At 43.4% G+C, this 14,818-nt stretch overlaps 1 protein-coding gene and 1 non-coding gene across 3 annotated transcripts in view; one reads left to right on the forward strand and one right to left on the reverse strand.

Moving 5' to 3' along the window:
- The window catches only part of Rab7a (RAB7A, member RAS oncogene family), a 64,951-nt gene that overhangs the window by 36,506 nt on the left and 13,627 nt on the right, over positions 1–14,818 (forward strand). For both annotated transcript variants that reach the window (XM_020179549.2, XM_020179550.2), the window contains exons 2-3: positions 10,271–10,331; positions 13,041–13,167. In XM_020179549.2, the coding sequence (XP_020035138.1) occupies positions 10,279–10,331; positions 13,041–13,167 (180 nt within the window). In that variant the 5' untranslated portion in view covers positions 10,271–10,278. The remainder of the gene's footprint in view (positions 1–10,270; positions 10,332–13,040; positions 13,168–14,818) is intronic.
- LOC141413110 (U6 spliceosomal RNA) lies at positions 10,606–10,709 on the reverse strand. The gene has a single exon (XR_012437934.1). It is a non-coding gene; the product is annotated as a U6 spliceosomal RNA (small nuclear RNA).

Genomic DNA, 14,818 nt, shown 5'->3' on the forward strand with positions numbered 1-14,818 from the left:
GGAGTCATTCTAATAATGAAACAAGAAATGGTCATAAATTGAGACTTGAGATGTCTAGCTAAGATGCCCCAGAATGTTTAGACCAACACTGTACAGTAGAACCTTTTCTGCAATGTGGACACGTTCAGTACCTTCACTACCTTGTATAGTAGCTTCTAATGACTGGTAGTTATTAGAGTGCTTAAAGTGTGGCTAGTAGGACTGAGGAACTGTATTTGATGTCACTAAATACAGCCACTATGGCTAGTAACTCCTGTATACGTCAGCTCAGGTCTCAACTAGTGTTTCTTGACCCTTTTTCATTGTGCCTCCCTCCTGCCCCGTAAGTGTTTTCAGACTTTTTTACTTTTTCCCTAATGTCTCCCCTGCCCCAGAACTCTACCACTGAGCTACATCTCCAGCCCCCACTGAAAATTTTAATACCTCAGATGTGCTGTGTATGCACTGTGGCTATTAGGTCTAGGGCTACAAATCACTGAATAGCACCCTTTTGGGAAATGCATGATCCAGACTAATTGAGGGGTAACATCATAGTGAAGCTTACCCAAATGTTGTATATACATGTTGGGCGTCATAATGACTATTAATATGTGACTAGTACAATTCTGAACTTCAAAGCTTAGAAAGATTTTGGAGGGTTTGTAAAATTCTCAAACTTTTTTGTGCTTAGGTGACATTCTTACAGTATCATGCTGTTTTAGTAGTGGATAATACTTGCACAAAGATGTAGGCTTTTTAAGAGACATACTAGTTGGTCAGGCCTGGTAGTTCATACCTGTAAATCCAGTTACTCTGGAGGCAGAGATCAAGAGGATCGAGGTTCTACACCAGGATGGGCAAAAGGTTAGCAGAACTCCATCTCAATCAGTAAGCTGGATGTGGTGGTTCACGCCTGAGGTCAAAGATACTTGGGAGGCCATAGATAGGAGGATTGTGATCTGAGGCTGGCCCCAGGCAAAAACATGAGACCCTACCTGCAAAATAACTAAAGCAAAGGCTGGGGGCATGGTTCAAGTGGTTGAGCAACTGCCTAACAAGCCGGAGGTCCTGAGTTCAACCCCCAGTTATTGCCAAAAAAAAACAAAAACAGAGAGAGAGAGATTGTAAATCTCATTCAACCAGATATGTAGGCAGCCAGGAAGCTAGGGATCTAGAAGCACCAAATTTCGTGGAGGACAGTTGGGAAACCCAGTAATGTTCAGCATGCTGGTGGAGAGGGTGCACATCCCCAACCGAAGAAAGATGAGGTCAGTATGGCACCACTTCATACAACGTGGTAGGTAGACCAATCTGATTTGCTAGATCACAGAAGGTGGGGTGTCTCATCGTTCCTGGAAGTGTTGTGGGCCAGGTATCTCAACTGGTGGAGAGTTGAGATAAAATGACTTCTAACCATCCCTTTATGGTTGAGTTTAGCATGCTTTGCGTTTGTTCTGCAACTGGCATATTTCTAAATACATACAGTTGCATAGATTCTCTGGTCCAGTAAGGAGTTGTGAAGTAGCCACTGAATTTAACCATTGAAGTTTCCACTTAACAGCTTAATAGAGAACTAAGATGGCCTCCTTTTGATGTATAGAGGAACTTGTATTTTCTGTGGTTCACCCTTGTCATCCAGTCCAGTAATGGACACTTCATGGGTATCAGCAAGTGTTAGAACTGAACTAGGGCTGGAGATGTGGTTCAAGCAGTAGAGTGCCTGCTTAGAGAGTACAAAGCACTGAGTTCAAATCCAAATACCACCATAAAAAGAAAAGAAAATGTCAACAACCACTGGGTCATGGCCAGTGATCACTGCTCCAAAATTTAAAATGGGAGCATGTGATTGGATATGTAAACTCTAATCAGTGGATTGTAGAGGAGGGATGTCAAGGTTTTCACCCTGGATTGACAGGATCATGTGAGCAGTGACCATGCCCTGAGGAGTTGGTGCCTATGAGAAGGCTCTATACTGGTCTGTGGGAATGAGTCATAGAGACCCAGGGCCCATGCTTCCAGTGCTGCTTTGTTTTTCTGTTTTGGTTAGTTAGAATTTCATAATGGTTTCTGTGTAGCCTTCTCAGTTGACAGGAGGCTTAATGCTAACGACAAGTCTCTGCTAACATATGATGCATTGCATCCAAGCTGATTATGTTAGGGCTTGGGGTAGTCCATGAGTGAATGTGTACTATATTAGAATGTAAGTAATACAAATATCAGACATGTAGAAATAGCAGAAATCATAAAGTTTGCATGAGACTGCGGTCATGCGATTTGGAAGGAGGAATAATGCTTGCTGATTAGGTACATTGTTCATCTAAGAAAAGCCCTCATGTTAAGTTCCTTAAGCATCTTCTCTGAGCAGAGCAGTCAGCCAGAAGTATGAAGTACAGGCTAGCTTGCTGTCAGGCTCTCAGATGCCCATGAATGTTTGAATGCTAGAGAAGGGTTCTTGTAGGAAGATACCATTTAAGAGCATGGACTTGAGCTAGACGGCCCATGTTCACATGCTGGCTTTCCAGATGACTAGCTATGGAGTTAAGCAGGTTACTTTGCTGTTCTTTGAATCCCTTGAGTACTAAGCAACATTTGAGTGGAAGCATGCACCAGACACTGCCTTTACTGGGGGGAGAAGGGGTATGCATAAAAAAGGTAATATTTCTACCTTTTTAAGTGAGAGCACAGACAGTACTTACTGCTATTGCAGCTTGATCAGAGCTGTTAACTACTTGGTGTGGTGTTTGTGATGTCTTAAACTCTTAAACTCTTCTTTTGAAGAAGAGAGAAAACCTTGCATCTCCAGTCATTAGGCCAGAAGGCACTCATGGGGCTGCATCCTAACAATGTGCATCTCAAGGAAGAAAGATTACTGTTGGCTATTGTCCTTTCCTTGGCCTCTGGGTGTGTGTACTGCCAGTACAGTAGTTGTTTACGAAGCCCTTGACTTCCTGCTATGAGCACTGAGGGAGATGGGAATTTAGGGTGAAGGGGAGCACGTCTTCAAGGAAGCGTCTCCTCCTGCCTGCCTCTCTTCCCTACAGGTGTTCCCTGCTCCCAGTCAGGTAGGAGTCATGATCTGGTATGTAAGTGGTTGGTGTCCAGGAGGACGGGCTTTCCAGACTATCTGGAGTTTCTCTGTGGTAGTCATGCTCCTTGGAGAAGAGCAGGTCTGCCCCTGGGCATGAAGTGTTTGGGACTGGAGAGAGGTGGATTCTGAAGAAAGGTTGTGAAGTGTGACTGTTTGTCACCCTCAGCATGTCATTTCCCTGTTCAGTCTCAGGCCACCTGCCATGGTGGACCCAGGTCCTCTGGCCTTGTTCCTGCCTCCCACATGTCTCCATGGCCTCCTCCTCACCCCCATACTCAGCTGCATTCTAGACCTGGACCCTGGCAAAGGTCCTTTTTAACCTTTTCTACTGTGCTTTCAGGAATTCCTTAGAACCTTATAAAGGATTAATAACAAGTAAAATGTCTTGACCAATTATTTTAGAAGGAATGATCAATCTTGCTTTTGAAAGTATTCAGGTTTCTGCTATTAAGTTTTCTCACCTTTTCTGTGCTGTACTTGTACTGCCTGTGTTGCAATTATGTCATCTGGCCCCCAGACAGCAAACCCTCTAGAAGGCAGGTCCTGCCATCTGCTTCCTTTTATGCTGCATTCTGTGTCTGCTGAATGCTGACATTCCCAGTTTAGCACAGGCCTCTAGACTTCAGTGGTAAAAATCTAGCACAAACAAACATTCCCTCAGCTAACAGAGAAATTTAGGATGCAACTGAATACATCCCTGCCTCCCCCCAGTCTCATGATGTAGCTTGGGCTGACCTCAAACTCTAGATCTTCCTGCCTCAACCTCCCAGGTGCTAGGATTGCAAGCGTATACCACCATGTGTAGCCAACCATATAAATTTGGTTGCTAGATTACCCCCAGGTGATAACATTTACCTGAGCTGCTATTTTTCATAGTATAGGAAGTTCCTATAAATTGTAGCATGGAGATAACTGAACATGAACTTGAAGGTGTTCCATACCAAATCCTTGAGTCCATTGAAGCAGTGGATTTTAAATCATCCAGAGGATGCAATCCTTTGGCAGGGTGATCAGTTTCACAGGCCCTGGTCTGTGTGTTCAGGGGTGACCTCCTCTTTTGGCAGAGTCCACTCTGGTCACAGCTTGGCCTCACCCACAGTGTCTGCTTTTAGTGGATCCTTCCTTGCAGTGTAAATTAACTGTTAAATCAGATCAGTTGTCACTTCTGTGTGTGGGTCGTCTGCCTTCCTCACTTACACACTAGATACTGAGTGCATGAACCAAATAAAGCATGGAGTAATGAGTAGAGACTCTCTTTGTTGTTGAAAGGTACCTCAAATTTAACATGCCTAAAACTAATCTTCCCCCGACTAAAAAAAAAAAGACTCTTCAGAGTTCTCAGGCCTAAAAAATGTGCTTGGTCTCAAGAGACACAGACCCAGGCGACCTGCTTGGTGTTTCCCGTACTTCCCACCCCTTCTTTCTAGCCCATTGCCTTTGTTGTCCACCTTTCCTTTGCCCCTGAAGTGTCTGTTTGCCTCCTCCTACTTTCACCACTGCTGTAATAGTCCTGGTACCTCCCTAGAATGAGCCTCCTCGAACTCCTGGACTCTGTGGCTGTGGCTTCCTCCATTTTTTCCCCCTCCTTCACTTTCTTGTATAGAACCTGCATTTGGTTCCTTCATTTGGTGCCATCCAAATACGGGATTTCCAAACATCTCCAGTTTGTCTTTTTTGGTGGTTGTTTAATTGGTAGGAAATTTTTGTTACTGTTTGAAATTATGGTTTCAGTTTTAATTCTCTAGCTTCCCATTATTTAATGATAATGTTTTTCTTGCCTCTCCCCTGGCTTAGAAATTGTAAGCCATTTTTATTTGCAAGTCAACCCTGTCATGTTCCTGTCTCCTTTCCTCTTCCTTGTAATAGTTTTTTTCTGGATTTGCTTAACTCTTGGTTATTGAAGTGGCCACTCATCAGCTCTGCCCCTCAAAGCAAGTGCTGACATCCTTAAACTCCTTCATCTGTGGCACTAAGTTGTCTTAACTGGCTTCCCCAGATGAGACAGTACAGGTATGACTCATACCTGGAGACAAGCAGGCCAGGCCATTGGTGAGGAGGGCTTGTGCATATCACAGTGGTTCTTCCTGAGTGGGGCCCTTGCTGCTGCCAGTCTTCCTTCACTGTTTTTCACCAGCCTGTTCTGCTACTTCACAGCCCACAGCATGCATTTAGCCATCAGAATCGATGGCTGGTATTTGTTGAAGTCTTACTTGTTCCAACTTTTCTTAAGCCCTGCTGGTATTCATAATACCTCTTTCTCCCATTCTTCCACAAGCTCATTTTAGAAGCTACCTGTTTTTGTCACAACCATAACAAGTTTTTACTTAGATTTCCTTCTTAGAAGGTATATATATGCTAGAGGCAGTGGCAAAACTGTCTTGCTCCACCTCTAAGCCAAGGGCTGATTATCAGAGATAGGCAGAGAGGATTATCAAGGCTTAATGTGGGATACACTTGCCACAGAAGTTTGTCAAAGGCTTTTTTTTTTTTTTTTTGCAATGCTAGGAATGGAACCTAGGCCTTGTGCAAGCTAACCAAGCACTATACCACAGAGATGCACTCCCAGCCCCTATCAGTATTTTTATTAATGAAAAATAATTTTTTACATTCTTTATTTTTCTTATTAATATTCCTGGTTAAAGTATGAATTGCATTTAAATTTTATATGAAAAATTTCAAAAGTAATGGGAACTGTATTTATAAGCCCTTTGTACTCATTGTCAGCCTCAGTTACCAGCTCATGCTGGTTTTGTCTGTCTGTGGCTCCATCTCAGCCTCTGGAGTATCTTGCAGCATGAAATACCTTTTTATCTTGATACACTTTCCCTCCCTCCCTTCCTTCTCCGTTTTTCTTCTTCTCCTTTGTTTTTTCAGTACTGGGGATCAAACCCAGGGCCTTGTGCATGTTAGGCAAACACTTAACCACTGAGCTAGCCCCCAAATGGGATTTGTTTATTTATTTATTTATCTATCTATTTTGTGGTTCTGGGTTTGAACCCAGGGCCCTTTGCTTGCTAGGCAGACACTCTACCACTTGAGCCACTCCACCAGCCAGGAACACAGTTTTAATAGACTGAAAGTGGGTCATCTCAAGAATGAGAACGGAAAAAAAAAAAAATGAGAACAAGAACTACCTGTCCATTGGTTTTGAGAACAGAGTGACTGCTGGTCTTATCTCATGGTCAGGTACGGAGCATAGAGTCTTAGAAGATAATAGAATGGAGAGACATGTAGCAGTGTTTCAGACTTTTTAAAGTGTAGGATGGTACTTTAGAATCTGCACAGAAGCCTGTACTGGGTGTACCAGTACTTGCCTGTGGTTCCAGTTATTCAGGAGGCAGAGGCTGGAGGATGGCTGGAGCCCAGGAATTTGTGGCCAGCTGGGCAGCATAGCAAGACCCCATCTTAAAAAAATGGGTGGTGGTCTGTGGGGTGTAGCTTAGTGGTAGAGTGCTTACTTAGCACTCTGGAGACCCTGGACTCAACCCACAGCACCACAAAAAAAGTGGGAGATGAGGGAGGTCACACTACCAAAATGATGTCCCCTCCAGTGCTGTGTTTAGGTCAAGTGTGCAATAAGTCATAGCCTAGCAAGTGATGACAATGACCATCATCAGCAAACTGAGCAACAGTACATGCTTGCAGTGTTCTCATCAGAAGTGCAAGTCAGTACTTTTGACCCTCTTGCCCAGCTGTCTGAGTAACACTAATTGTGCTTGTGATAGCTGGAGTGTGGTGAGATGGGAATGCTGGATCACTGCTGCAAGGGGGTGAAAGTAAAGGTGTTCTAGAAAAATAACTTGTTGATCCATGTCAAGGGCCTTTACTTCTACTGTTTAGCTAAGTGATCACAATTTGTTGAACCTTTGGTTTGTTCAGGTATCTAGTGCCACTACTGCAGTTTCTGACATACAAGTCAGAAGCGTGGTTGTAGACTTTATGTTAGTGGTTACCAGACCCAGGATGGATGAGGAGTGCTCAGTCTCTTGTGAGAGCTAGAGAATGGCATGGTAGGGAATTGTGACATGCCTGATAACTCCAGCTCTGCCACTCAATTGCTGTGTGACTCTGGACATGTAAACTACCTGGCTCAGTTTCATTCCCTGCATCTTACACTGTCATCTCAATGGCTTTGCAAACACTTTGCTTCCCATCCCTCAGTCCTGCAGTACCACAAAGCCTCCACCTGCACTTGAGCAGTCACTGTGAGGTCTGACAATCACAGAATTGTTATCTCAAGAGGTCAGACTCCCGACATTGCCCACTGGCCCCAGCTTCTACCCCTCTCTGCTGGTCCCACATTTACCATATGGTCCACTGCTCTTACTGCCATTTCCTGCAAACCCCCTTTCTGACCACTGACCTCTGCCTGGCTCAGGCCCTTGAGCAGTATTTTCTCTGGCCTGTGTATCTGTTGGTGTCTCCTTATTTTGTCCACTTAGATGGCCATTGGGCTTCTTTGCCTCATATGAATGTGGTTGGCTGGGCATGGTGGTGCACACCTGTAATCCCAGCACTGGGGAGGCTGAGGCAGGAGGATCTTGAGTTTGAGGTCAGCCTGAGCTGAAACCGTCTCAAAAAAACAGGGGGAGAAAAAAAAAAAAGGTGTTAGCAGGTGGTATGGTACCTATAAGCTGGCGGAGGAGGTGTCTAGCTTTTGATTTGTTATGATGTGAGAAGCATAACATCAATCAAAAGAATAGTTTCATCATATTCTTAGCAACTTCTTCCAAAGCACACCAAAGGGCTTGATGTGACAGCTACAGGAAGAAAGTGTATTCCAGTCAGAAATTGTAAAATTTGAGGCTGAAGGCTTGGCTTTCAATGGTAGAGCACCTACCTAGCAAGCATGAAGCCCTGAGTTCAAACTCCAGTACTACCAAAAAATAAATCGTTTTTCAAAATTTGTAGGATTTTAAAAAATGATTTCAGTCTTCAGAAACTCATGAAGGTGGCAGTAGAAATGTATAACAGAAGCAGAAACCGCCGGTGGACATTTTGAAACCACCTCTGAGAGAAGACTGTTTGAACTTGTTTTTTTCTTAGCTGTCCTGTAGAAGCAAGCATCTCATTCTTGATCCTGGAGAACATTAAATACAAAAATACAGCTCTGAACTTTTGCCCTATTAATGCTGTCAGTGTCCTGGTGAAAGCAGGTGTGGGGTTCCTTTGGAGTGACTGTTGACTACCATTCTACCATTTGCAATAACTCTGAAAGATTTAGCAAGTCTTCAGTGAAGGTGACAATCTGTGTCCCAGGATAGTTTGTTTTCCATGCTGAGTAAGGAAGATTTTTATCAGAAAAATTTTTGAAGAAAGTCTACAGATTTGACACATTTTCTCTTTCTACCCAAACTTGCTAATATTTGTGTGCAACCCTTTTACTTCATTTACAGCCATCTTTATACTTCATCTTTACTGCTTTGGGAATCTCTTTTTGGAAGATCAGTGTTGGGACTCTAACCTTCATTAAAACTTTTTGACTCCCATTATTTAGGGAATTTTTTACCTTTTCACAACTGAATTTTACAATACTGTGTTTCTCAAAATCATTCACTTCTGAACTCTTTGATTTAGCCCTATTCCCACCCCACACTGTTGACATTGTTTTTTGTTGTGTTTTACTTTTGAGCCAGGAGCTTGCTATGTTGCTCAGGCTTATCTCAGAACTCCTGGGCTCAAACAGTCTTCTTGCCTCAGTGTCCTGAGTTCTGAGAGAGAGGACTGTGGGCGCATGCCGCCACCACTGTGTCCAGCTTGATGCTGTATTTTTATAAATTCTTTCTAAGATTCTTAGGGAAAGACCCTTTACCCCTTTAGGTGAGGAAGAAAGGAGGGACTTTTTGACTGTCTATCTATTTATTTATTTATTGATTGATTGATTGATTGCCATACCGGGGCTTGAACTCAGGGCCTACCCCTTGAGTCACTCCACCAGCCTTTTTTATTTATTTATTTTCAAGAAAGTCTTTTAATGCTCTAAAGTTTATATTACTGGTGACCAGATATTTCTTTTTATTTTTTTATTATTCATATGTGCATACAATGCTTGGATCATTTCTCACCCCTGCCCCCACCCCCTCCCTTACCACCCACTCCGCCCCCTCCCTCTCTCCCCCACCCTCTCAATACCCGGCAGAAACTATTTTGCCCTTATCTCTAATTTTGTTGAAGAAACCGTATAAGCAATAATAGAAGGAACAAGGGTTTTTTGCTGGTTGAGATAAGGATAGCTATACAGGGAGTTGACTCACATTGATTTCCTGTGCGTGTGTGTTACCTTCTAGGTTAATTCTTTTTGATCTCACCTTTTCTCTAGTTCCTGGTCCCCTTTTCCTATTGGCCTCAGTTGCTTTTAAGGTATCTGCTTTAGTTTCTCTGCATTGAGGGCAACAAATGCTATCTAGTTTTTTGGGTGTCTTACCTATCCTCACCCCTCCCTTGTGTGCTCTCGCTTTATCATGTGCTCAAAGTCCAGTCCCGTTGTTGTGTTTGCCCTTGATCTAATGTCCACATATGAGGGAGAACATACGATTTTTGGTCTTTTGAGCCAGGCTAACCTCACTCAGAATGATGTTCTCCAATTCCATCCATTTACCAGCGAATGATAACATTTCGTTCTTCTTCATGGCTGCATAAAATTCCATTGTGTATAGATACCACATTTTCTTAATCCATTCGTCAGTGGTGGGGCATCTTGGCTGTTTCCATAACTTGGCTATTGTGAATAGTGCCGCAATAAACATGGGTGTGCAGGTGCCTCTGGAGTAACCTGTGTCACAGTCTTTTGGGTATATCCCCAAGAGTGGTATTGCTTCCACCAGCCCTTTTTGTGTTAGGTATTTTCAATAGAGTCTTGTGGTCTGTTTGCCCAGGGCTGGCTTCAAACCGTGATCCTCCTGATCTCTGCCTCCTGAATAGCTAGGATTACAGGTATGAGCCACTGGTGCCCGGTGTGGACTGAGCTCTTGAGTCAATTTGGAGCATTGATCCAAAGTGCTAGTTCCACAAATGGAACTAGTATCTTCCTTCATCCTCTTCACAACCCCTGCCTTATTGTCTTGCCAAGAATACTGTTTATCATCAGGACTCCCTGGGTGCTAGGAACCCTGCTGTTGGGCTGTGTAGAATGGCTATGCAATGGGTGATTGCTCTGTGTTGGTGTTTCCTCAGCTCACTGTGCTTTCTCCTTTCCTCCTGTAGTTTGAAGGATGACCTCTAGGAAGAAAGTGTTGCTGAAGGTTATCATCCTGGGAGATTCAGGGTAAGTGTCTCTCATGAATTTGAGCTGTCATTTGCAGAGCCTACCCTTGCAGGCTGGCTAATGTTAGCACATGATGCTCTGGGCCTTTCTGCTCCCTGGTGTTGGGGCACAGCAGAAATTTGATGATCCCTCGATATGTACCTGTGTACCCTGTTTTTATTTTAGTGCTGAGGAGAGGCTGTTTAATTAACTGTTTTTAAGGATGAGGGGAGACTATTTGAACTTAACTACTGATGGTCATTTTCACAAATCCCCTTTTGTTTTCTTTTTTTTTTTTAATATGGAACACTTGAATTTGAGTGTCTTCCTTGCGCAGGGGCCATGCTAATCTTCTCTGTATTGTTCCAGTTTTAGTGTATGTGCTGCCAAAGCGAGCACCACAAATCCCCTTTTCTCCAAGCTGGCCAGACTGGGGATCTGTTGCCACTGGCATCCTGTGCACCAGATACGGGTTTTGCATGTACTATGTATTGTATTCCTCCTGCTGTGCCTGATTAAGGCCTGTGTGTGGAAGAGCAGGGACAGAGAACTGGCTTCTGATTCCAGATATGCTACTAACCATGTAACATTAACTTTTTACAGGCTCTTAAGATTTTTTGGTTGGCTTTTCAGACTTGGTCTCTCATGTGACCCATGGTTTTGGTTTTTTTTTGTTTTTGTTTTTGTTTTTTGGGTACTGGTGTTTGAACTGAGGGCTTCACACTTGCGAGGAAGGCACTCTCCCACTTGAGCCACACCTCCAGCAGTATTTTAAAAAAATAATAAGCATACTGGAGTTGTGGCTCAGGTAGACAAGGAACTGCCAGACAAGTGTGAAGGCCTCAGTTCAAACCTCAGTACCATACTGTAGCACAAAAAAAAAACAATAAGAAACAGCAGCAGCAGCAGCTACTGTCACTGCCACTATTTTGCCGTGCTGCTAGTGCATACCTGTAGTCCAAGCTACTCCAGAAGCTGAGAACAGTACCAGGAGTTTGAGGCTAGCCTGTACAACATAATGAGGTCCTATCTCAAAGTAATAATAATCAAGGCAGATATGCCCCTGTGTTCCATAGTTCCTTCCCCAGCCTTCAAAAAGCCAGTGATTTTCCTGTGGTGCTGGGCTTATTTGAATTGCTTGAGGAAGCTTTAATGAGTTAACATTTGCCTAGCTCCAGACCAGTGGGATGGGGTCTAGGTACATGCTCCCCTGCACTGTTGCTGTCAGGATTGACAGATACAGCTTTCGGACCTGTGTTGTCCAACCTTGCTTGAAAAGAGTCACCAAGCTCTTGTGGATTTCACTCTCTCCCTTAGAAGTTCTTTTGTTGTTGTTTGCAGCACTAGGGACCCCACACATCCTGGGTACATAAGTACTCTACGCCTCCCCAGACCGCTCCCTCCAAGTTGTGATGCAGGTGGTCTGGGTTGCGTAGCACTGCCTCAGGCTGTGTACGTCCATGTCCTCTGCCTACGAAAATGAACTTGTTCCTTTGTGAGAAAGTGAGGTAATGTTACTGGCTGTAAAGAAGGCTTGTATATTATCTTTAGGTTGCATTATCCTTTTTTTTTTTGGCAGTACTGACTGGGGTTTGAAATCAGGGCCTCATTCTTGCTAGGCAGGTGCTCTACCACTCGAGCCACTCCACCAGCCCTTTTTTAAGTAGGATCTCAAAAACTACTTGCTTGGGCTGGCTTTGAACCATAATTCTCCTGTTGTCTGCCTCCTAAATAGCTAGGATTACAGGCATGAGCCACTGGCGCCTGGCTGGGTTGTGTTATCTTGACCCTGCCCTCACCGTACAAAAAAAAAAATCCCATATCATCTTAGCGAGTTTTCTTACCTTGTAAATAAAACCTCTTTGGAGAAACATGATTTTATTTTTTAATTTTACTTATTTTTTTGAGGCAGCATCTTGCTATGTAGCTGGTGCTCACCTTGAAATTGTGATCCACCTGCCTCAGCCTCCCAAGTGCTGGGATTACAGGTGTGTCCAGTGTGCCTGGCTTGGAGGAGCATGCTTTGTGGTGGGATCTGGTCTTGTTACATACTATTGTTTTCTCAGCTTTGGATCTTAAACTTTTTTTTTTTTTTTGGTGTATGTGAAGGCTACTAGGGTTTAAACTCATGCCTCACACTCTACCACTTGAGCCACTCCCTAAACACTGTATTTTAAAGTTTAAGCAGCATGTCAGCCAAGTAGTGTGCATGTCTGCTTGAAGCCAGTGGCTTCCTCCTGGTATTACTTCATCAAACCGGATAACAACCACTAAATGGAAAAACACCCAAGACTGCAGTGGTATTTTTGGATGTTCCTTTTAGGAGTGTATTTGCTGACATCCTTTGGGAAGGGAGAAGAATAAGAATAGATTCTACCATCTGAGTTGCCTTTACCAAAAACTTAGAAACAGCTTTTCAACATGCAGTGCACATCTGTGTCCTGTTTTGTTTTTGTTTGTTTTGCAGTGCTAGGGGTGGAGCCCAGGACCTGGAATATTGCTAGGCAGGCTCCACCCTCCCCTCCCCCTCCTCCCCCCCCCCCCCCCCCCCGCAGCCACACCCTGTATTTTTGTCCCAGGAAAGCACAGAATTCCCATGTGTGACACTGGCACTGCCTTCTGCTGTGCGGTCAAGATAGGCCGGTTCCTTTTAAAGCTGCAGGTGTCACAGTTGTTTTATTCTCTTCCTATTTGACTTAGACTTGTGTTTTTTTTTTTTTCCAATTTCAGTGTTGGTAAGACATCACTCATGAACCAATATGTGAATAAGAAGTTCAGTAACCAGTACAAAGCCACAATAGGAGCAGACTTTCTGACCAAGGAGGTGATGGTGGATGACAGACTAGTTACCATGCAGGTAAGCCACCAGTCAACTGTGTTAGCCAACCTTTGTTAGCTTGTGTAGTCTTAACCCTTTTTTCATTCCTAGACATTTTCTTTCCCTCTTTCTCAAACCCCAGTATTATATTCATGGATAATTGGCTACAGATAGGATTATCAAGTAAAATACAAGTCACCCAGTTTAAATTAGATTATGTGTGTGTGTTGCAGGGAATAGAACACAGGGCCTCATATATGCTAAGCACACACTTCACTGCTGAGCTACAACTCCATCCTGAAATTTGAATTTTGTATCATACTAAGACATACTGAAACTTTGGTAAAATTTAAATTTAATTAGGCTTCTTTTTTCCCCTGTCTCTCGCTCTCTTTTTTTCAGTACTGGATATTGAGCTTTGTGCATGCTAGACAAGCACTCAATCACTTAAGCCATATCATGCCCCCGCCCTTTTGTTTTTGAAATAGGATCTCCCTAACTTAGCCCAGGATGTCCTTGAATTTGAGATCTTTCTGCATTTGCCTCCAGAGTAGCTGGAACCACATGTGGCTAACACTGTACCCCACTAGGCTTCCTTATTTTTTGTTGTCTGTTTAGGATTTTTCTAAATTTGGCATCCTATAGGTTCCTACCTGTGTTCTAAAATGTCTGACTTACCCTTATTTATTTTCCTGATGCTTTCAGTCAGAAATCTTTGTGTTTCTCCTAAATTCTTACAATAAACATTAAGGTAGTTTCCTTATTTTTCTGATTTTTAAAACCTATCCTCTCTGTAGTCTCAGAAGTTGGGTTTCTATTAAGCCAGTCTGGGTCTTTCATGTTACCAGCTTTATCTTCCAAAGGTTTCCCTTTTGAAAACTTCTATACTGGCTATAAGCTTATTTTTTTGTCCACTGAGACAGAGAGAGAGAATGTGTGTGTGACATCCCAAAGAAAAGAATGAAAGAATGTCAGGATTTTTTTTACCTTGTACATTTTTGTCTTGTTTCTTTGTGGTTCACAATACCAGCTGAGGTTGTTGGTACTGTGACACCAAATTAACAGGACAGGAAGAGGCAGATTATTCTGTTGCCTTTTTTTTTTTTTTTTGCAGTACTGAGGCTTGAACTCAGGGCCTTCACCTTGAGTCACTCTACCAGCCTTTTTGTGAAAGGTTTTTCAAGATAGGTTCTCACAAACTATTTGCCCAGGCTGGCTTCAAACCTTGATCCTCCTGATCTCTGCCTGCTGACTAGCTAGAATTATAGGTGTGGGCCACCAGCACCCGACGTCTGTTGTTTTTCTCTATGTTGAATTGCACATCAAATCTGAGGCCAGTCACTCCACAGTTGTTGGACCTGCCTGTGACGTGTACAGTGTAACCATGAATCATTATCCTAGTTGGAGGCTGGCATGGCCGGCAGAGTGGCTCAAGCGGGAAGAGAACCTACCTAGCAAGTGTGAGACCCTAAGTTCAAACTGCAGCACCACCAAAAAAACAAAGTCTACTAATTAGAGACTGGCCCATGACTTTAGTATGGCCTTTAAGAACTGGCACCTTGCTTCTCTTCCTTAGCATTGTTGATGTACCTGAGAGCATCAGCCAAGGTATCCATGCACCCCTGTGGCAGCATAGAGTGTGGAAAGAGCTATTATCCCCTTCTTGGTTTCCTGCCAATCCTTAGTCATG

The sequence above is a fragment of the Castor canadensis genome, chromosome 10 (assembly GCF_047511655.1).
Source record: "Castor canadensis chromosome 10, mCasCan1.hap1v2, whole genome shotgun sequence".
Taxonomy (NCBI): domain Eukaryota; kingdom Metazoa; phylum Chordata; class Mammalia; order Rodentia; family Castoridae; genus Castor; species Castor canadensis.